Source organism: Aythya marila (genome assembly GCF_965140915.1).
Source record: "Aythya marila genome assembly, chromosome: 9".
In the NCBI taxonomy this organism is placed as follows: Eukaryota; Metazoa; Chordata; class Aves; order Anseriformes; family Anatidae; genus Aythya; species Aythya marila.
Genome location: NC_139050.1, coordinates 4,617,575 through 4,641,498, shown reverse-complemented (window position 1 = coordinate 4,641,498; position 23,924 = coordinate 4,617,575). Strand labels below are relative to the sequence as shown.

General features: G+C 45.4%; 1 protein-coding gene across 9 annotated transcripts in view; it reads right to left on the bottom strand.

Annotated features, from left to right (window-relative positions):
* Nucleotides 1–23,059, bottom strand: part of DOCK10 (dedicator of cytokinesis 10) — a 149,343-nt gene extending 126,284 nt beyond the window's left edge. For 5 of the 9 annotated variants that reach the window (XM_082767315.1, XM_082767322.1, XM_082767323.1 and 2 more), the window contains exon 1: nt 519–882. In XM_082767315.1, the coding sequence (XP_082623441.1) occupies nt 519–683 (165 nt within the window). In that variant the 5' untranslated portion in view covers nt 684–882. Of the gene's footprint in view, nt 1–518; nt 883–18,065; nt 18,236–22,820 lie in introns of those variants that run through there. The other 4 variants (XM_082767316.1, XM_082767317.1, XM_082767325.1 and 1 more) reach the window with 3 other exon arrangements.
* Between the last annotated feature and the right edge of the window lie 865 nt (nt 23,060–23,924).

Sequence of the window (23,924 nt, the reverse complement as noted above, 5' to 3'; positions counted from 1 at the left end):
GTGGCGAGCTGCAAACATCTTGCTGCTGCAAACAGTTTGCAGCAAAGACATATGGGAGCTGATCTGCAAACAACTCGATATATATTCCAGCTGCATCCTGGGTGAAAAGAAAGGGGTTTTGTCTATCTTTCAGGTTTGTTTTTGTTTTTATGATGAACAGACTTGGTAAACATTTTGTAAGCTGTCTGCTGTTTGGAATTCCAAGTCTGAAGTAAAACACGACTGCACTACAGGCTCCAAAGCTGCTCGTCTCACAGATAGTAACAAAACCCATCAGTAAATTAAACAAACAGAACAGTTACTTGAGCCTATGAGTAGCTCGCAGCTTTAGTGAGAGATTAAAGTAACATTTCAGCCGTGTTTGTGAACAGAGACAGCAAATCTACCAGGAGAATAATCTATAGTAGCAAATAGCCTGTCAAACGCTCTCTCCCTCCGATTACATAGTCAAAGAAAATAAATGGCACAGCATCTGTAATAATAATTCTGACAACTCTGCTGATTAAAGTATACCGTACCATTATGATGAGAGTCCTGGGTCTGCTCATTTCATCGTCGCTATCCAGCGGCAGGATTTCATGTGACAACTCCTCTCGTCGCCGTCGTCTACAAATATGTGGACAGTTCCTCTGTACCACAGAACGAAAGGCTTGAAGCAGAACAATGCTGGCAGCACAACCCATATCTGCATCCTGAAGCCTACAAAATAACTTCTATGTTTATGCTATGTTTGAAAAACAGTGGCTCCTTGTCCCTGAAAACAGCCTACAGTGCAGCTGCAGCCAGCTCACTCTCCAATCGCTTCCTTGAGCTCTGATCATCTGATCACAACCGAATAGCTTGGATGCAGATAGAGGAAAGATTTGATCCACTGAAACTGAAGCACATGCAGCATTACGATCCTTTGCTCTCTCTCCCCCTCTCCCTCTGCTTCTGAATTCACACGAGAAAATGTGCTCCCTCTCTTGTACGATAAGCCTCCTCCTCTGATTCCAGTTTCATGGAACTGGAAGTATGAAAGTGCCGAGTCCAAGCACACCAGCTGCTCCTTACACACACAGCCATCAACAACTGGCAGGATCAGTTCACATACCTTTTAAAAAAAGTCATGTGCAGCAAAATAATAGCAAACATCTGGAAAGTTATTAGCTCTCATTAGCAGCATTGCTGTTTTTAAAATACTTCGCTTAGGGGTGTTTTGATGCTAAAAAATGTTAGAGCTCACTGAGGGATTTGGGCTGTAATCTTTTTGCTTCTTGTGATTTTCTGAAGCACAGCAAGCTCATTTGAGTTTTAAATGTAGCTAGTGGAAAAAAAAAATCTGGACTGCTTCATCCAGCTCATGTTAAAATAGCCGTGGCTCTATGAGAACCAGCAGTGTTCAGTTCTGAAATGCCTCTCAATAGCGCAGTTGTTGTGTGTTCCCACACATGCATTTGTTCTGCAGAGTAAGGCATTTTTATGTCTACATAGGAGTCTTGTTTGAGAGGGGTCTCTGCTAACGGGGTCTCACACTGAAAGAGACACTGGGGACTTGCCAAGAAGGGTAAGGGGAATGCAGTTTAGTCTTTTACCCATCGGGATGCAGGCAGCTGCAGGCTGGCAGTGGGAACAAGAAGCCGCCCTGGCTCCTGCCGGACAAGCCACGCAAGCAGCACTCAGAGGTGCTCGGAAATCACACAGCTGACCTGGAAACCCAGCGTGGGCTAATGGTGCATAGCGTAAGGTAAGAGCACTCGAGAGGAAGTGAACACTAAAAATATATACAGAAAATGGGTTTCTCCTACACATTGGGAAGACTAAATTTCCAATATGGTTCCAGAGAAGCTGCTTTTAAGCTAATATGTATAACTTTATTATATGTGCATCCAAAAACATATTTACCTTTCATCAGAAGGCTTTGATTCCTAACGAAAGCCACGAGAGCTTTGTCATCAATTTCCTTGCAACCTTATAATGCAAGTTAATGTAATCTCTGTAAATAACACTCCTCCTCACAACCTCAGGCAGGAACTGCACTGAAAGCATTCCATGGAAATGTTTTCTTCTGGCTTTGATTAGAGTTTAATTGCTTAGCACTCTGGCAAAGGACACAATTTTAATTAAAGCATTCGCCAGGAAAACTAAATACGTCCTTTAAAAGCAGTGAGCCCATTGCTGTTATTTCTTGCCCAGCTTGCTTTGAGTGCATCCAGAAAGGGCAAGGAGCAGCAGCGGGCACAGCCCAACCCCACACGCGGCTCTGCCAACGCACCTACCGGCTCGGCCACCCGCACGGCTCCGACTCCACGTGCTGAAAGGCTGCGTGTGCCCGCCCTACAGAGGAGGCCGTGTACCACGCTTATTACTTGGACTTTTCTAATGTGATTACAAGAGCACAGTGGCACAACTGTGTGATTTCTGCACCGAATCTGCAATTCTGCCTGCTGCTGCTGTTGTTTATGTTTCCCTCGGACCCCTGCCTGCTCCAGAAACGAGGCTGATACCTTGGCCACACAGAAGATGCACTTGGCAGAGCTGAATCCCTACTCTAATTCCAGCAACATCAACATGGGCTTGGGTGACATCCTGCATAATGTCTGTTGCTGGCTGTTATGGCAACTGTTCTGCTACCTTGGGGCTGCTAGCACATCCTGTGTGTGCCTGCACGACATCTTCTGCTCTCCAGGGTTCAGCTGGCAGGGATTTTTACGAATTTTGGTTTCCAACACTCACACACACACACATGTGCACACACACATGGAATAGCATCCTAGGGCTCGACCCAAAGCTTTGCTTTGCTCCCAGTGAAGAATCTCATTCATTTCAGTGGTCTTTGGATCAAACTGTTCCCTGCCAGTGGTCCGAGTGACTTCATTACAATTATTTGGGGATTAAGATATTATTAGATACAAGTAGGAATGACATAATCCTGGCATGGCATCTCCTACCAAAGAAAAACAAGACTTAATCCAAAACGAAGTAAACTACAGAAGCCAAAAGCAGCTAAAACTGTACGTTCAGGCCATGAGCAAAATTCAAGAACTGCAAAAACTTAGCTAATGCACACAGGGAGGGAAGTAAAAAAAAAAAAAACAACAAAAAAAAACAATCAAACAAACAAACAAAAAAAAACAACACACCAATCTGTGAAGAAACAAAGAACCTAAAACCCAAACATTTCTGTTTTAAGGAAATCTCACAAAGCATGGGAAGGAAAAAAGGAAATTTCCCAGCCCAATAAAAATGCCTGGACATCCCATGCAACACACACAAATTTTGTTTTTGTAAATGTGAGTGTATGCTCAGCAGCATACATTATGCTTATGCACCAACTATTAACAGCATTAGTTACTCTTACAGTGAAACATTAAGCACTGTTTTGTGTTAATTAGGACTTTAATCCAGAAGCCGAATTCACTGAAACCCTTCGGGAAGCAAAATCCTCCTTTGTGCAAGCAGGGCCTTAATTCCCCATTTTGAAGACTTTGGCAAGGAGGCTGGGCTCAGGAATATCCCCATTCAAATCCACCCGCTGCCATTCGCACTCCTTTCTTCACCACCAGTCATTTCAGCTGTGCTCAAGTAGCCGTGTAACACCAGCATGACAGTTTACAGAACAGGCTGGGAGGCAGACCATTAGAGGAATCCCGATTTAAAAAAGAAATAACTGAAACACGGAGAGGCAAGAGAGTTATTTTAAACCAGATGATTTCAGTGACCCAGTCCTTGGCAGCTCCAAGGGCTGGGTCTGTGCGGCAGCAAAGCCATGCAACAGCAGAAGTGGGTCACGCTTGCCATGGCTTATAAAGGCTGTGGTAATAAAGCAGAGGTCAAGGGCATCTGGATTCTTGAGCTAGTAGCTATCCATCATGGCTCAGCTTCCACATGAAAGAGATGCCAGCTCTACAAACAGGCAGCCAAGGGCCAAAGAGGTGAACTGACTCTGGCAGGAGGTCTGCAGCGAAGTGTAAACCCCTTGTCTTCCAAGCACTGGCTTAAGTCTCTTCTGAAAATATTGCTGCACTTTTCTTTCCACAGACTGCAACATTTTCTAAAGATACTACCAAATAGTTTCATGCACTCCTCTTTCATAACCCTTTAGCACATCATTTTAAAAGTTTGTTTCCTTCCCACAAGCCTTCTTTATTTCATTATTCTTCCTCTTTGTGTACTTTGACCATGTCAACAAATTTAAGGCCATTTTAAAGCATGAATTATTCTCCTGGGAAGAAGTCTTTAGTTTTTTCCAAGTCTATCTTATGTGAGTTACTATTCCATCTACCACCTCCTGGTACAGACAGCAAATGGCTCCCAACAACACACCGGCAATGTGCTGACAGCTGTCACAGATCCATGCAGGGACCCACAGTTAGAGCAGAACTGCTGAAAAGGTCCAGTTTGTACAAGTAGCAGGCAAACATTTCAAGCAAGTTACAACAGCAAAATTACATTCTCTATCTTGATGCATACAAAGACCAACGAAGTTTTGGTGAGCTACTGTCATCTCTCAGCATGATATAATTTATCACTCCCATCACCCTTCCAAAACAAAAGGAGCTGGCAGACATTATCTTTCTAGCAAAGGGAATTTTCCTCAGACACATCAAAAGTCCGTGTCTCCAGAATTTGTTTTCTTAAAGGCATTGCAAGGAAAACAGCGAAAATATGCATGCAAGTTTGAAAGTCCCTTTTCATGCTTGGATACTTCAGAACAAGCAGTGGAATCCTAACCAGCATCAGGACTTGGGTCAGAAATATGAAATACTCCAAGAGGCTGTCTTTACAGCAGTCTGCTTGATGAAATAAACTAGTCATGAATGCATCTCCTCTTTTTTCATGCTTCATGCCTGAGGAATGATAGGAACTGAAGCCTTTCAGTGAGCTTCATCTAACTCCCTAAAGCAAGCAGCAGGACATGGTGGATATAGCAGTGTTGCCAACGCCTTTGTCCCTGTTCCCTGCCAGGTTGCATGTGGAAGATGGGGGACTGTGTGGATCCCTCCTCAAGAGCTGACCTACCCTCTCCTCCAGCACAGTTATGTCCCAAACCTTTCACATTTGAGCAGAGAGGCAGTGCAGTGTGAGGCTGAACTACTGCTACCACAAAAAAAAAAAAAAAAAAAAAAAAAAAAAAAAAAAAAAAGTGGTTGCTACCATAGTGGTTGCTATGAGTGGTTTAGCACTCATGGTTGCTAAAAGCTATGAGTAGCCTCAGAGCCTTCTAATACACCTTCCAGCTGTGGTCTTACAGTAATTTAAAAACACTCATGCACTGTATTTCAAGATGTTGCTTCAAAACAGTCAAAACAGTTAAACACCAGAAACAACGAGGTCTCGTGCATGGCAGAACAGGCCCAAGGGTCTTGCCAAAGGTGACTCAGAGTCAGCAGGACACGAGAGGCTTTTACATTTCTTTATTTTCCACCAGCTACTCCTCAGTGAACTGGGAAAGAAGCATTTACTTCACTGAGTGCTCAGAACAGTTTCTGAATGACAGGAGACTTCAGCACATATTTCCTTCTGGAGGTATCCTTGACTGAGGCACGCAATTCTCAATTAACAGCACCAAGTACAGTCAGCACAACCTCCCCACTTGGCAGTATGTGGTTGTGACTATACGAGAGGCTGAACTCATCCAGCCACCTCATTTCTCAGGCTCTCGCCCCACAGCACTGCAGGACATTCAGGGACACTCCTGGCACTGCCACAAAGCTGCCGCCACCCGCTCCAGAGCGAGCAGGGCTGCAGAAAGCGGGTGTATGGCACCCTCTAGGGAGTAGTACGTGAAAGACAAACGCACCGACAGGCACAGCTCTGCTGGCAGGATGACACAAACAGCACGTTTGTTAAATGACTATTTATAAAACCTCGACTTTACACGAAGAAAAACGTGACTGCACTACCCAAGCCGTTTAATGGAGTCGGGCGTGCTTCACCACAAGTAGGAGGCGGCCCAGAAGAAGGGCAGCAGGATGAGGGTGGCTGTACGTAACCCTTCCAAACACATGGCTCACGTTGATTGATAACCAGACCCTTAAGCACAGAGAGCTGGCTGCCTGCAGGCTGTCTGTGCAGCGTGGTGCTGGACATAGCACAGCCAGGCCGCGAGGAACCCGTCACAGCGCCGGGCCTGGGCCTGGCAGCCCGATCGAGCCACTAACTCTATGCCTACAACTCGCTTGTTTTCTGACTCTACTTGCTAAAAACAGAAGCCATCACATGCGGGCATGGGAAAAAAAAAAAATCTGGTAACCACAGGAAGAGACTGCCCATGACCGCTTGAGCTAATGCCGCCCTCCTCTCCTCAACAGTGCTTTCCTTTCATCTTTCACATTATGCCTGGTGGAAAGGGCTGCACCGAAGTTGCGTGGAATACTCTGAGTTACTACCACACCACACGTGGCCAAAATACAGAGCTTTTCACCTGACAGATCCCTCAACAAGGTTCGCAATAACGTAAATGTACTGCAGCCATTTAACAGATAAGGAAGCAGACAAAGTGACAAAAAAGACTGAAGTAAGGATTTCCAACAGGCTGGTGACAGAAACTGGGCTGGAACCCAGCACAGAACGTGACACACACATAACTTGCATGCAAATAATTGCCGCGTTCCTATTTCCAACCCAAGTGAAGCCTCCTGATGATTCACAAGTCATTTCTCACTTTGGTGGGTACCTTATTACTATCGCAGCCTTCGTGATGGGATTACTCTCAGGTACTTTTCCTAGATTAAGTAAAATGGGAGAACTGTAATCCACAGGCAGCGATTGAAATCTCTATTTCAATGCACTTCAGTGGCTTTTGGATCTAACACTACATATTTTATAGACTGGCAAAGAACATTATTGTGGTTTCCTTAAATATGCACCAGGAAATAAAAATGCCTTTTTTTTTTTTTTTTTTTTAAAGCATTTGCTTTATAAGAAATTTTATTATCCCATAAAATGGGTAGACTATTATTTGGAGCTACCAATATTCATCCGTTGTCTGATGCAGCACCAAAAAAAACCAAACAACATATATTAAGAGAAACTCTGGAAAGAATTTTCACCAGAAGTAACAACTAAGGCTGGGCTAATGCTTTAGGAAGCAAATATTGTACAAATAAGCCATAGCAGAAAAACAGTCAGGAGGAGATGCACCGGACAGAAGTTGTGACGAGGGAAATTGCAGTTAAATACAATAAAGTCACTTCCCCATGAGGGCGGTCAAGCACTGGAACAGGGCACTGCAGTGCCTGTGAGCTCTCCATCCTTGCAGTCTCAACATTTGACTTGCCAAGGGCCTCAGCAACCTGGTTTAGTTGGACTTGCTGTGAGTGCAGAGCTGCCCTGGACAACCTCCAGAAGCTCCTTCCAAGCTACATTATTCCGTGACTGTGTCAGAGCATGGCTTATTCGGCCCAGCAAAACAGAGCCCAGATTTGTGCCCTGTGAGGGCAAGCACTGAACACAACCAAAGCGGAAGAGCTGCTCAAGCCAAAGCCTAAACACAAAGGCAGGAACAAGTGACTATAAACTGACCATTTAGGCCATACAATTTCACTTTGCAGAAGGCTCTGTTTCCAACTCATGTAGGAAGGAGCAGAAGAGGCTTCCAATCAGGCTTCTTTCAACTCAAAGTCCTTGCTTATTATTTCAAGACAATTTCACTTTGAGACAGTCTCCCATATGCAAAGAGTTCAGCCAGGAGCAAGGAAACAAAATGGATAATCTCATTCAATTTTCAAACATAAGCTTCCACAGCTGGAAAATGAGGCACAAAATATGGATGTAGGAAATGCAAAGCAAAATTTGTACATACAGGGGCTAGCAAAACCTGCATTGTCTCAGGTGCTGATGTCTCATCACCCCACTCACCCTAATGGAGTGGCTGCAGATGTATCCTTTTATCTGATAGGAAAGATCCCACAGGAAGAATACATATTATTTCCATAATAATGTGGCTTTGGATCTTTTTTTCCCCTTATCAGTGCCAAAAATCCAATGGCAGTTTTTTCCAAAAGGAAGAAATTGAGAATCAGGAATCTGGAATTTTTACAGAACGTAAACATTAAGGTTTGTTGTTTTTTTTTTTTTTTTTTTTTTTTTTTTTTTAAATGCTGCTCAAAAAGCCACAAACTTGATGGGTCCAGGCAGAGCAATCCAAGCGGCCTGCCCCCTTTTCTTTATGCCATGCATGTTCCAGCCCTGCCACTTGCAGGAGTAAAGCGCATGGGAAAAATCATGAGTTTCTACACAGAAAAACATGTACATAGGTTCCTCTTGGCATAAAACATCGGCCTCCACTAGACTAATCATTTTACAGAAGTGGGGGCTGCCTGTATGTTTGTAAATAAACCAAAAAAAAATGCACCCTGCACGTTTCCAAGTGATTTTACAGAATCCTAGAACGGTTTGGGTGTGAAGGGACATTAAAGGCCACCGAGCTGCAGCCTCCCTGCTGTTGGGCAGGGGCACCTGCCCTCATCCCAGGCTGCCCAAATCCCATCCAGCCTGGTCTTGGGAATCTTGCTCCAGGGATGGGGCATCCACAGCTGCTCTGGGCAGCCTGAGCCAGGGCCTCACCACTTTCATGGTGAGGACTCTTGCTTTACTTTTTCACGACACAAGAATGTGCTCACAATATCAAACTGACAACAGCTATTTTAGCATCTAATGAGCTACGTTGTGGTGTTCTGTACCCTGGACAGCTTTTCTGTGCAACATGTGTTTTTCATTTCACGTCTCCTGTCAGGCTTTCACTCCCTTTTACTTGAACTCCAGAAGAGAATAAAATCATAGAAAAACAAAAACTAATGAACCTGTGTTGCTGCTACCAATTAACATTCACATCCACAAGGCTCTTTATTCAACTAAACACAAAATTAGCAAAACCAACCCAACTGTAAGTTGTTTGGTCTATATTTGTTAAGCTGTAACACAGTCTCTACAAACATATGTCTTCTGGTTGGTATTTCAGGGGAAAAAAAAAGTCTTTAGAAGAATAATATTTTGATTAGTAACATGTGTGTTTTGAAAGATTAATACTGAACTCCAAAGGAGATTAAAATATGAGCAGAAACTACAAGCTAAATACACATATGTGCAAAGAGCTTTCATTCTCACTGAATGAAATGTCTGTTTGCAAGCCATTTGTTTTTATTATTCATCGTACCTGCCATTAGTACTTTTTATTAACTGATATTCACAAAAATTCCTCTTCTTGTAGAAACATTTCAGAGCATTACTAAAGAAAGAAAAAAGATTTAGTGTGTAACAGGAGTGATGTCACTCTGTATTTTGTTTTGACACATCTCGAAAGAACTTCCAAGGCATCCTAATAATTTTAGGTAGTGCCCAAATGTTGACCTCTTCTCTATTTAGTCTTCCAGGCCCTCTTCACCCAAGTAGAAAATAAAGAACAAAACGGACAGACAGTGCTTTTCAAGATGTCTTAATTATTTATGCTTGCAAATGCATTGATTTATTTTAGGGAAGCAATCAGTTCTCTAATTGCGCTGAACATGCAATTACATTTTAAAATAGATGACCAGCTTCCTGGACCACCCTCTCATTCTGCTGGCAGCTGGGCATTCTTAAGGGCCTCCAGTTGAGAAAGCACAACTGCATAAGTAAATAATTTAAATGTTACAGGCTACGTGCTGGAACTTTAACCCTATTTTTTTTTTTTTCTCTCTTGTTCTTTTTTAAGGAAGTAAAGCGCTCTTGTTGGCTATGCTGCCAAAGCTTTCACTAGAACCTCTGACATCCAAGTGAAGAAATGAAAATACCAGATTTCCTTCAAGCATCTTTTTTTTAGACTCTGAAAATTTCAGACCCCACTTCCTCTTAAAACTGCGGCAGAAATTAAGATGCAGAGATAGCATTCAGCATTCATTTCTGCCAAAATTTACTCTGACATATAATTAGTGCTCCAATTGGATTCCAGTCAGACATTAATGATCATTTATCACTTTATATGTAACATGACAATGATTTTGTGGTAACAGACTTGCAGCCAACACAACAGCTCTCACCTTGCTGTCATTCATGCTTTCATCAAGCAGTTCACTAAGGTGGGAACAGTTACATCTAAATAAGGGGATGTACATGCAGCTAAACACACTCTGCCAAGCATAAGGTCAGGCCTGGCTACAACCACTCAGTCCTTCTCTTGATGTAGTAACACTGAATTCAACCAGATTACTCTTCACAAAGATCAGCTGGCAGCTGACTGAGGGCAGGCGCTGGGTGGAGGTGGAAGCCGCAGCACGTGGAGCGATGTGCTGGGGCACAGCATCTGCACGGGCTTATCGGCAGATCTCGCCCTCCGAGGCAGCACCTTCTGGCTTTCAAAGCTCACAGATCAGCCCCTGATCTGAGGGGAAAACAACACAGAAGCTCAAGTACCATCCATGAAGGACTGCTAGGCCCTGAGGGAAGGCAGTGCCCTAATCAACTGAAGGCATCCTGCCTATGAGACACAAGAATCAGGCATGGTGAGAGGATAAGGCTTACGATAAAGAGATTCGCCTCTGTCTTGTTTCTTCTGCTACCCCTGGGTTGGGGATAGCGCTTGCTTGGCATTTCAAGAGACCAAAGTACCAATCACCTTATGAAAGTGATGGAGAAGGGGGGCCCGTCACCTTATTCCACATGTAGATAGATGTATGTATCTCTTCTGTGGGACGCACGTCCTCCAGGCACACTACAGCTAGAGAAACCCAGCATCTACCTATGAGAAACAAGTGCTGAAACAAGCTCTATCCTGATCCAGAAGAGCACCAATCTGAGCCCATACTTCGCAGGTAAACTGATTCCCACTTCCCAGCTCAACTATGCAGATAGAAGTCTATGTATTTGCATTGGAAAGATGCTCCAGTGGGACCAAAAAACTAATGGAAAATTCTGTATTAAAAAAAAAAAAAAAACAAAGTCCACACAATCTATTTAAAACAACAGAAGATATTTAAATCTGGCTGTTTTTGGCATTGTCTTTTATTCTTTTCATTGTTATAGCCATACCACTGTAGCAGCAAACACCGATGTCCCAGCAGGGTTAGTATTTATGAGAAAGTAACAGAACATCAAACAGAAGAGGAAATAGTGAGTGTTTCCTGCCAAGCTGTCTAAAAACAGTCATACTGTCAGCACTTACACTTCACTAGTTTTCATTTCTGTTATCTTACAGACAAAAAAAGTCTGCTAAGCTGAGCCCGTGATAGTACCAACTAGAAAGTATTATTCCTCTCCAGTCACAGTTCACTTTGTTATTTTTGCACCCTCAAGACTGAAAATATTTCAAAAAAATTCTTGGTTAGTAAATGACAGCAGGACTTGTTTGGCATATTGGCTACAGGGAAAAACAACCTGGAGCTCTGACACAGACAAAAAGAACCTGCCCATCACCATTTTGCCACCTTCTTTGTGCCCTATAAATTCTAGCTGCAGTTAATTAAATGAAACAGTAAGCTGCCTATTGCTTCCATGTAGTTTTCTTCAAGAACAGAAAATGTCTTCATAAACAAGAACGAGAGGAGAACGGTATGACAACGTGTTAGGCTTTCAGTAGTATAGGCACCAATCTCAGTGTGGTTCCCCACAAAGCCCATTATTGAAAAAAAATGTTTGGTGACAACTCTTTGGTTATTTTCCTCTTTTAGGAAGTGGCACACACTCCAAACCATACCAAATATACCCTCACCCCCTCCAAAGGGCAGCAAAGAATCACAGGCAAACACTCAGATGCCCAGGCAGCTCCAGATACTGGTGAGCAGAGGACTCACCCTCAATAGCCATAACTAAAAGGTGAAGAAAAAACAATGATCTTCTCATCCCTAAATATTCCCAGTTAGTATCATCTACCTACGTTCAGCAGCATTATATGAAAATGCCTCTAGCTTCACTGTTTTAAGCCTCCAAGCAAATAAAAGGAAGGGAAGTGGGGAAAAGAAAAAGAAAAAAAAAAAAAAAAAAAAGAAAAAAAAAGAGGGTGCATGGGGGAGGAAACACGTGAGGGGGAAGATCTGGATTTCTTTTAACTTCTTTAGTTTTAATTCCTGTAATTCTCGTAGTTTGATCTATTAATAACCACATATACAAGGACTTCTTGTTTTTTTAAAGGTCTCATCATTTTAACTGTCAGCAGCCAGTTGATACACAGGCTTTTGTGCAACCACAGCTGTTTTACCAGAGCAAAACGGCAAGCCCAAAGTTAGTGCTTTTTGTTGGAAATGACCCTTCTCTCCCTCCCAGCCCCAATGCATGCCTGCCTTCCCCTCTGCACAGGTGACGCTCATCAGAAGTGATGCAAACCACACCAGATTGATTCAAGAGGGGCTGAGTGTCACTGCGTGCTCCTCTGCGGTGGCCGTGCCATCAGGGACTTTGGGGAATCCCCTCCACCCCCCTAAACCTGTGCATGCCACATTACTCCAAGGAAACAGATGGTAGCCCTGGCAGCCACCTATTTGCTTAATTGGTTTAAATATTTTTAAAATAGACTTGATACAGATGCATTAAGACATTTCACCGTATACACAATCATCTGTAAATACTGCGTAAGCACTGAACGGGGATCCACTGGTACAGAAATGCTTTAAGGGAACAGACATCTGACAGATTCTTCTTTGAAAGACGAGTCACTACCTTTTATTTAAATGATCTTTTATCTAGCAAACAGTTGTTCCAATAGCAATCATGTCTATAAACCCATTTGTGTGATGTAAAATTTTATACAAAAGCTAAGAGGGAGACTTGCTACAGAACCCAAAGGCTTCATGTGGACCATATGGGGGTGAGAGAGGCATGGCTACAGCAGCATAGCACTGGAGAGCAGCTCAGTGAAGAGAAGAAGAGAGATTATTGGTTTGAGGAACAGGGACACAGAGTTCCTGGAAGAAGTGGGTTTTAAGATGGCATGGATGGCAATAGGGTGCCCAACACACAACCGACATATTGTTCCCTGCACACAGGGAGGCATTAGTGGGGGCTCAGAGACGAGTGGGAGAGACACAGCAACAAGGACCGAGGACTGGAAGGAGCAAGGGCAGCAAAGCAGGGAGTGGGAAGATACAAGAATAAAGAATTGAGGGCAAGACAATGATTAAGTGCGGCATAAAGGCCGTGTCTAGTAAGCTTGTAGGGTTCGCACTGCAGGAACAAGAAGAAAAAGGCAGATAAACTTCATGCCAATGCATGGCAATTGGTGTCCTCCTGTCCTGCCACTCGCAGTGCTCCCTGCCACGTAAGTTACAAGTAACTTCCACCCCAAACTGCTCTGCAAACAGTTACCCCTGCTGGTGGAAGGATACAAAGAAGCCAAAAAGGATTTTTGTACCACCTTGGCTACATGGTTGAAGTAAATAAGTATCAGGAAGCTTCTGAGATATGCACCCATGGAAGAGGTAAATCTACTTAGATTGAAACTTCTTTTTTTAGTATAAATTACAGACTTCTAATGCTGCTGCTATACCACAAGTTATTATTCAACTAGGAAAGAGGGTAAGCTAAATTTCTGCTCATGTATTTCTTTCATCTCAGTTTGATAAGTTCCCCTAACCAGCCTCAGAAACAGCTCTTGTTAATTCCGGTGGAGCTACGAGGATAAATTCATGCAGCAATTCTACATAACATCCTATGACTTAATTTCAACCTGTGCTAGCCGTGCAGCCAGCTAATGAAATGGTGTCAGCAGAACAGAAGCACCACACAGTGACACAGCTTAATGAGACAAACAGCTGTTAGTGATGTAAAAGGTGACCATGTAAAAGGGAGGTGTGAGCTCTGAAACAGGCAGATGCATTTTAGTAACTAATTTTCAAACAAGAACTACATACGACACTTCACTTCTGTTTTGTTACTGCAACTGCTCTTTGTTTGCTGGTGGAAATCCACCTGCTACACACGAATGGAAGGAAAAAAGTGTTCCTATACAGTGGCAATGGGGACACGATAGCTCAGCATGTTTTATTATGCACTGCAAGTGTGTGAACACAAAAGACACGGACCACATGGTATTCTGGAATAAATACCGAAGTCTGCTCAACACAGCTTTTAACACTTACTCATCACTCCCTTTCTCCCTGCAGGGGGAATCACCAAGCCAGAGGTGGAGCCCAGGACTTGCTTGCCCAAGGACTCTGTCTGTCCACGTGCCGTTGCTCTGTACCATGCTCTTCCCTGTTTCTCTCAGCCCAGTTGAAGTCTGAAGGCATGAACCAGCTCCTCTGGCCCCTGAACTGCTTTGGAGACTTGAGACCACTCTGAGGCTGTTCTAAGAGAAGAGCTGCAGGTGTTTGCCAGCAGTATTCCTGTAACACGTTCACCAATTTCTTTGGTAGAAAGAAAAAAATATCTATTTTTTAAGAAGGCCAGGAGAAAGTCTGCACATTTCTGTCTTCAGAAGAGACTGATATTGCCACAAACACCTCACGTTAATACATGTCCTGCCAAATGCAATGGAGGCATTCCTAACAACAGGCATCAAGCCCAGCATGTGCCTTGGTACTTGCACAGCAATGTGAAGAGCTCCTTCACGGGACAGCCTCCAGAGATGACATTATTTAAATCAGCACGGTCCAACCAACAGCCCCCGGACTGATTTCAGCCCAATGCTTTCACTCTAAAAGATTCAACATGCTCCAAATACTTTCTCCTGTCCTGCTCACATTCTGGGAAGGAGTGCTGTGTTTGCTTCCAAAGGGCAGAGAAGGGAGCTTTGGAGACCTGTCCTCCTCCCCTTCCCCAGTCTGCACCTCCACTGCATGCAGTCTCAGGCACAAGCAGCCTTTCCTTTCCCTGTTCTGCTGCCTTTTGGGCTTGGCCTCTCCCCTGGGGCCACCAGAGGGCCAAGAGGGCAGGAAGGCAGGGGCTGGGGAGAGGAAGAGGAGGCAGCACAACAAGAATCTCACAGCAGAAGGGGATGGAAGAAATTGTTTCAGGGTTAGAAGCCACTGGGGCCAGGAGATACCCCGGTGGTTCTCCCCCACCTTTGTGCCACTTCTCTTCCCCACAGCGGAGACAATCTGCTGAAAAATCCAATGTAAACTTGAGACAACAAGGGAGAGGACCTGGGGCAGGCTGTAGGCAGAGATAATGGCTGACAGGCAGGAGCAGGGGATTGCAAGAAATGGAGAGGTGCAGGGGCAGCGGGTTGGTACCCAGCATGGCTGGGACAGCAGCCCCAGGAAGGTTGCGCTGTGCTGCAGGGCTTGGCGACACCAACCCTGATGCCTGCCCTGCGGTAACCCTCGGCACAGAGCGAGTGTAGGAAACAGAGCAGGGGAGAGGAAGGTAAGAGCAATTAATCCTAATGTTGAGAAGAAATGCAAAGACAGTGGTAGAGGTGTTACAGGAAGACTTGTGGTAAACACCTGCAGCTGTAAAGGATTCCTCTCTAACTCCCATAAAAGACAAAGGCCTGGGTTGAACTCCAGGTGAAATGTTCTTTGGAAGTCAGAGGAATCCCTGGGGCATTGGTAGGAGCTGAAATCCTACAAGGGTTGCAGACCTCCTCAGATTCTCCCAGAGCCTGGCCAAACCTCAGATCGAAGAAGGGTCTCACACTTGAGAAGTCTGTTTTCTTCAACCTGTGCCAAGCTCTCCCCCCAAAAAAAAAACAAACACACAGAAGACCTAGAATAAAGACCACTGAGGAACTTGCATTGAGACACAGACACTTTAAAAAAGTAAATGGCATTGTCTGTGCAGAGCCATTGCGCTCACCACATGGCGAGCCTCTAGCTCAGCGTGAGGAGAGGCGCAGGCACAGGCTTTATGAAACACCTGAGCAGCCAGAACTTCGTTCTTGCCGGTAAATCAGAAGAACTCATTAAAAGCAGCTGACATACATCAGCTTACTCAAAGAAGCAAAAGCTAGCAGAAAACATACATGGATAAAAAATGTATTTAAATGTCAGCTTAAAAGAAAATAAAATAATAATCAAATTATATTAACAGAAACCACAGATGAAGTTTACTTTTTTTCTATGCTAACCATGCTTAGCCATTGCAGTTTCAGAGAGATGTTTCTGTACTACTCTCGTTCATAAATAATGACACTCAAAGAAAGTATTTTTTCCCCTTTATTGTATCCAGCTCGGGTGCATTCATTACATTACATTATATCTACATCATTTAATTTAGGTCAACATGTCAAAGTAACCTAGAATCATGTTTGCCTCAAGTCAGCTGAAGTTACTCTCAAAGATGAAAAGCAAACAAGCCAATTTCAGACTCAACAACACAATTGCCTTGTACTTCCCGCACACAACATGAATCCAGACGTGGAGAACCACGCTCAGCATTAAGACAATCACTACGAAGCTGACAGCTTGCTAAATAAACACAATACCAACCACACAACAGCCGGAGTGTGAAGGAAATCTTGTAAAAAGCTAAGTGCTAATTAAAATTGAATCAATTGGTAACTCAAAATGTAATAGGGTGTAATGTTTTCTTCAATTCTTTGGGAATTTTGATTCGAGGCTGCAGAGATAAGACATGGTTCCACAGAGGCAGCGCAGACCCCTGTTGTGCTGAGGCATCCAGGCCCATTTCCCTGTAATTACCTGAGATCCTGATGGTGGTAGCTACAGTCCCCACTGCTGAGCTGGCCACACAGGACAAACCCCCACATCCCAGAAACATCTCCAGGTTTCCTCATGTGTCGTGTTTTTCTACAAGCCCAAAGGCCATCTACATTCTGCCACCTGACGTTCCAAACCACCCAGCGTTCGGGTTCCAGCTGCTAGCAGCCTTACAGTACCCAAGCCAGGGGGCTTTTTGTGGATACTAACCCCTGCGAGCAAGCTGGGGAGGTGAGGCTGGGCAGCCCCGTATCCAGCTCTCTGTGGGAACTCCCTCCTGTGTTTGTAAGGCACCTTGCAAGACATAAAAACAAAGAGCCAGCGTGTATATATCATCATAAAAAAAAAAAATGGTACCAGAGATAAGAAGGAGCCTACTGAAAATCTATGTAACCTATGTGTTTAGGTTTTAATTACATACCAATGACAGAGGGGGAACAAAATAAGACTACTGTACTGTGAGACCAATCTAAAAAACAAGGAAGTGGAGAAAGGTAAAAACAAACAAGCCTCTTGAGTTTCTCCTGTAAGAGAAAGGCTCTGTGAGGCTTCACTGACACACCTGAGCAGTTCGCACTAGCACAGCTTGCTGCCCTCGTTACAGTGCAACTCAGAGCCTGGTGGTGTTCTGCTCTGAAAGGGACAAACTGAGGAGAAGCACACAGAGAGCAAGCAGCTCTTGGTTCTCTTACATTTTAGAGGAGAGGGGAAAATTGCCTGGGTCAGCAATGAGAGCAGGGGGCAGACTGCAGAGCAGCTGTAAGTCAGGCAAGCGATTTGGCTGAGTGTGGCAGGGCAGCCTACGGCAGCAATGAACTTGGAGACCGTTGTTCTGAGGCTCACTGTATGCTCACTGTGAGATCTTGGGCAGTTATCTTTTTGTTTTCTTCTTCTTATCAGCAAAACCAGAATAAAGTCAGCATAACGTAAGAAAATGCAGGCAGTATAAAGCAGACAAAAAAAAATATCATCCAGCTTCAGAGAAATACTGTTGATTTTTGCAAAATGTAGGCAATCCTGAACTGGCAAGTGCATAGTGTTGTAAGACTTTGTTATTTGTGTAATAATCACACCCATGTCACTGCTGCACAGCCTTTTGACCTTGTGCTAGCAAAGTTACAAACATGTTTTGACTTCTGGAAGTGACATATGCACCACAGAACTGCCTGCTAAAAGCCACAACACTAAACCTCTTCTCTGCCCAGCCATTCTCCAAACCCAATACAAGGCTCAATTTTCCAGATTCTCCTTCTCTGGAAACTGCCGTTCCTCTTCCCTTCTCCAGACCCCTTATTTAACCTTGTAAGCAGGGGGAAAAAGTTAATGCGGCTTCTATAAACTGAGATCATGTTGAGTTACTCAAGCTGACTCACTTCCCATCAATTCAAAACAAAGCATTATTCAAGTGACAGACTCAAGACAACAGCAAAAACTACATTTAAACCAAAGCGTTTAAATACACTCCCTGTGTATTTCATATTAAGGGTTCATTTGCACGAGTTATTCACCAACCTGACGAATCTTTCTTGCAGATCTCTTCATTTCTTTCCTCCGTTTCGTCGTCTTCTTCAGCCTCTCTTTCCCCACAAAGTCTTTCCTCTTTTCCCCCATTTTCTCCAGTGCTTGTGAACTCTTTCTAGACCATTTTCTTCCTTTTTCTCCTCCACCCTCTCTGTGGCTTTCTTCCCTTATCTCTCTTTCTTCATCTGTGCGTCAGTTTGATCCCCAGTACAAGCCTCAAATGAAGTTCCTAGAATTACTCAGGAGAAGAAATTGGCCCTTTTGTCTGCCTGCAGAGGAGGGAGCCTAGCAGCTGGAGAATGTGCAAACAGTACATTCTTGTCTGTGCCCTTTGCTTGCTTTGCTCTTACATCTGGGCTCCAGCAGCCAGCTGAAAATGATCAGATCCTCGTCAGGTCCACACCACTGCAGGTGTCCTTGGGATACCCCAGCTGAAGAACAGCTATGATATCATTTGAAATCACTCATCAGACACAAAGACTTAAAAAAAAAAAAAAAAAAAAAAAAAAAAAAAAAAAATGCTGATTAAGGAAATTACTTATAATGTTGGGTTTTTTCTTTGAAGATGTAGGGGATATTAAAAATAAGTTTTGGAATGCATACTCATGAGCAAGTTTCACAGGTAAAATACAAATATAAAAAAAGTTTTTTAAGACTTCATTATAGTTGCTAACATCCTAAACGTACCTGACAAGTTGTCTGTCCTGAAGAGACGACGACAACTCAAACACAGAGACTTCAACAGCAGAATCTTCCCAGGCCTAGACTGCAGATAACATTCCCTTCTGCCTGTGCAATGAATAAGCTCTTTCCTCAACCACAAAAATAGGGATGAGGCTTTCATTCTGTGCATGTTTTTAGGATTATTTCACCAGGCTACCACCTCAGCTTTAACCAAAGAGAAAAAGGAAAAAAAGAACAAGCTAATACAGTAAGAAGTCTACAGAGGAATAGACAACCATCTAGTAGATGGCGTATGAAGCCCAGGCACGGACACGTATGTATAAACGCATACAGCCTATTTATCTGTAACAGCATGGTACATTCACTGTCTGTATAAATGCCTTACTTCAGTTCACACTGGACAAACAGTAGACATCAGAATATCCTCAGAAGAAAGGAGCCTTTCACAGCCCAGTTTTCAAAGTACTTCTGTCCTTGGAATAGCTCAGCTAACACTGTACCTTCTAAACAAATGAAGTTTTCACTGGGGAGGCAATTTCATTCATTGGCCTGATTTTGAACGTGGAAGTCTAACCCAAGCGCGGCTGTGTGATGAGAAAAGGCCACGCAGCCGGGCCCAGCGGGGGTAAGGATGGTCAAAGCTCCGTTGTTGTTATCACTCTGGGTACCAAAGCAATGGGTGTTCTCTGTGAGCCTGCAAGCAATGCAGATTACTCTTCCTTGGAGACTGCCATGCTGCTAAAATCACCATAAAACAAAACAGATAAAGTCACGAGCACTTCGTTACCTACCTTCAGAATTAAAAATCAGCTCTAAAACTAAAAATACAGAGCTACAATGCAAAGGGAGCCTTTATTACTTGTGAAGAACACACAACATAAAACACACATTGGAAATAATTGGAACCTGCTCTTTCAAGAAGGAATTGCACCGCCCTCAGGTAAGATAAAGACCCTTCCCCCCTTAAAAAAAATAATAATAAATAAATAAAAAGGGAAGTCTGTGTAATCCAGATTCCAGTCAAGAAAGACAGCCAGTGTAGGGTCATTGGACACCACAACTTTCTCCACTTGGCTGCAGCATGACGGAAAGAAACCTCTGCCAAAAAAAAGACACGTGGAGCAGCAGCCCAATTCCAGCCTGCTATTAACTTGGTAAACTGCAGAAGAGAGACGAGGAGCAAGACCCCCCACAGGCCTTTTATGAAAGCAGTGTCACAATACTTTATGTAAAGGATGAGCGCTGCAGCCAGCAGTACTTAGCCAAATTAATTGTGACCTGGAAATATCGATATAGTGCAAATTTTCATAATAACTAAGTGGCTAGCAATGGGATTTCAAGAAGCAGAGTGGCCCACCCCTATTCTGAAAACTTGCAGAGAAACCTTGCTGCAGTTGCAGGCAAACGAAACAACAGACACTAGTTTCCCTTTCTTGCGCACAGCTAGTCAGCTTCCTAGGAACTGAGCGTTCACACTGCAGATTTCTAACAAAGCTTTTCTGTTAGGACATAGACAGAATTTTGTGACAAAGCTTCAAAACACACTAAATTATTTACCTTCTTTTAGATGGTGCTGATCAATTTCACTGACTAGTTTTTGTAAATTGCCCTCTCCAAAAGAACAAATTAGTTAACAGGAAATAACTGGGCAATTATTGAAGCCACCTGAAGTGCTGCCACACACCATTAACACCTGACAGTAGCACCCCCTTGCATTTGCTGAAGACTCCGTAATTAATGTAGGATGTCTTACCTGTGTTGAAATGCTGCAGCTACTGCACTGCCAATAAGATATATAACTATATACTTATAATATACATAAAGTATAAAAATATATGTATTTCCCACTCAACCTCTGTTTCCACTTTATATCTTTCATAGCATTAAAAAGTTACTTACCCCATCCCCTTGATTACTCTGACGCTTTTTTTTTTTTGTATTTACAAACAGAATTTTGAGCTGAATACTTGCAACATCTTGCAACATTTTTTCTATGTTAAGCAAATAAATATGAACAAAATGAAGGGAAAGCACACAGCAGCAGAAGTGATGTATTTGAGGGCAGCAAGGAACTGACAGACAAAACTCACTATTCCACTGTTCCCTGGGAGTTAACACCAACAGGCATTTGCTCCCTGGGCTCCCACCAAATTGCTAAGACATGAGGGATCCCTGCTGCAGGGGCTGTTACAAATTGGGCTGACAGAGGCCCAGCTGGAACTTCGTACAGGACAGACACAAAAGCAGTACCAGAAAGCTCAGTTCATCCACCTTTCCGCTTTCCCTCCTTTGTAGCAGCCAGTTATTTACAGGCCCTTGACTGCTGCAGCAGCGACCTGCAGGATGCTCCAACACAAGATTTACAATGCCAGGTTTGGCACGACTGGATCATGAGGTGCTGAAACACACAGAACAAGATGCAAGGGGTGCCAACATGCCCCATGGCACACAGCAGGTTTTTCTCTTCTACAGGAATATTTGCTTCTGGTACAAAAAAAAAACCAAAAACAAACAAACGAACAAAAAAAAAACAAACAACCACACCACAACCAACAAAAAACCACCAGTGCCAGTCCAGCCAGAGCACTGAGGTCCTGTGGCGCTTTTCTACAAGAGCAATGTGGCATCCTTATGCCTGCAGCACTGGCAGGGCACCAGGACAGGGTCGTCCCCACAGGTGATGACCGGAGAGACCCGTGGGGATGGCAGCACTGCCCAGCTCCGAGCCTCGTAGCTCTGCAGGGCTGGCACAGCAGCAAGGGGCCTTCTGCCCGCTGGCTAAGGCATGACGACTAATTCATCTTGTTCTGCCTTCGTGTAGCTAGAGGAGACTTCATCTGGAGGATTGGAGCATTGTACCCCAGCAGGAGTCCTCAGCATGAGGAACTATAAGGAAATTTGGCTTTCACAAGCAACACTACTGGCAATCCCAAGAAGTACAGTAGAAAGATGGTAACTTCATTAAGTTTCTCAGAGACATACGTAGTCAACACAGCAAGCAACCAAGGCTTCAGAACCGTTGTGCCTGCTGGGGGATAAAACGTAACATCTGGAAGCCCCTCGGTGCCCCCGCTGAGCAGCATAACTGAAACCAGAGTCTGGCCTGGCGTCTTCCAATCTGAACCTCAGTATCTATAAAGGACCATCTCTGCAGACCTGCCTGCGTTTGCCTTCGAAACCAAACCCAAAGCCCTGATGAAATCCTGCAGCAACATGTTTCGTCACGGGGCAGGAAGTCAGACGCGCGCAAGTGACAGATTCTGCTCGCTGCCCTGCAACTGAAGGCTGGATGTTTTACAGAGAGGTGGAACAAAATACAACTCAAGCGCACGAGCAGTAATTAAATGCTATGTTCTTCAGTTATCAGGTTAAGATCTGTTAGCAACAACTGGAAAACAATTAAACAAAACCCCAGTTCCCTCCTCAAGGGATCCAGACCATCAAATTCAGATGTGCTCCATCAATCTCCTTCTCAGTTTTTCTCGTATTCTTGCAGCAGAGACAGAGCAGAGCAAGAAGTTCTTCTAACAGAACTTCATCTCTAGGGCTTTAAGTTGCCATTAGGTCGCTCAGCTGCTGTACGGACTTTAACACACGCCCGTAGGGGACCACGACCCAGCACAGTGCCTGAGCAGCGCCCAAACCAGCCGCGATGGTTTGGGGAGCATTTCCACAGAGCCTTTAGAGACCAGGAAGCCTCTACCGAGCTGCCACGGGTCGGGAGCTCGGGAACGCTTCACGGAGACCTCCAGGGCTGGCTGCAAATCCGGCGAGGCACAGAGCGCGACTCGGCGCTGGGACAGCACGAAGCGCGGGGCGATGCGGCCCCATGCGGGGAACAAACCCCTCGCTTCCTCGCCGGGGAAGGAGCCCCTCGGCTCCCCCAGCCCGCAGCTTTCCAAGCCCGGAGGGAGCGCGTTATCAGACCGCCGCCCGAGCGAGCGGAGAGGCAGACGGCGCTCCCCGTGCGCCCAGCCCAGCCCCGCACCGCCGGTGCCAGGCTCCCTGCTGGGGGCACGGCAGCCGCCCGGGACCCCCTCCCCGACCCCTCTCGCCGCTCACCCGCTGCTGGAGGCGGCCGCTGGCGGCGGTGGCCGCGCTGTGCCGCAGCTCCGCCGCCTGCCCCGGCCGCAGCAGGCTCCGCGTGAAGCGCCTCGTCCTCTCGCCGGCCATGGGCACCGGCAGGCGGGCGGGCGGGCGCCCCTCGCTCCGGCCGCTCGTCAGGAAGCGGAACTGGGCTCCTTGCCCCCGCCGCCGCCGCCCGAGCCCGAGCCCGAGCCCGCTCCTCCCCGGGCCATGCGCAGCGCGGCGGCCCCGCGCCCGGAGCCCTGAGGGGCGGCCGCGGCTCGTCCCGCCCGCTGAGGCGCTGAGGCGCGGGGCCGCTGCCGCCGCCTCCCTCGCGGCGCTGCCCCGCGGCCGCCCCGTGGGCTCAGCCCGGGCACCGCGGGTCCCGGGTGCCCGCTCGGCGCTGGGCATCGTCCGGTCCTTCCCCCGGCACTGACACGCTTACAGGGAGGCATGTTAGCCCACAGAAATCACAGCCTGTGTTGGCAGGAATGCTGCCTGACGCCTGAACGTGCGGCTGTGGTGCGAAGAGCAGGGGGTATTTAGAGTTTCTGTGTCTGAGTTTCCTCACACAAGGGCACTGAAACTCCGCTCCTCGTGCAGAACTGCCATCACCTGGCTGCGCCGGGAGGCGTAGGACAGGAGGCACCCGAGTGACTACACAGCTGAGCATACGGTGATCTGCCTAAGACAGAAATGAAGTAAAACCTGGGTGACTTCAGCTGTAAACCCTAAGTGTAAGGGAAATGTGGAGACTGAAAGGCGTTGTGGCACAGAAGGCAGCAGGGCTGGTTAGCAGGGCTGACTGCTGGCCCGGAGGAGGGCATGGTCTCTGTTCTGGGCTGGGTGGCTTTAAATCACGGCAGGCACCACGTCTTGCAGAAGCACATACCCATGAGGGATCCAGCCCTATGTCATGGAGCTCCTCCTGGTTTGGCTTTGAGTTAAATTCCACCCCCTGTTGTGACAACAGAGAGTTTTGAAACGGTTCCCACGATTTACTTATCCCCTCTTCAAAAAAAGTAAACAATAACTGCAGCTGCTTTCTTTCCATTCTCCATACCTGTGGCCAAATCACCGATGAGTGACCAAGAGGAACAG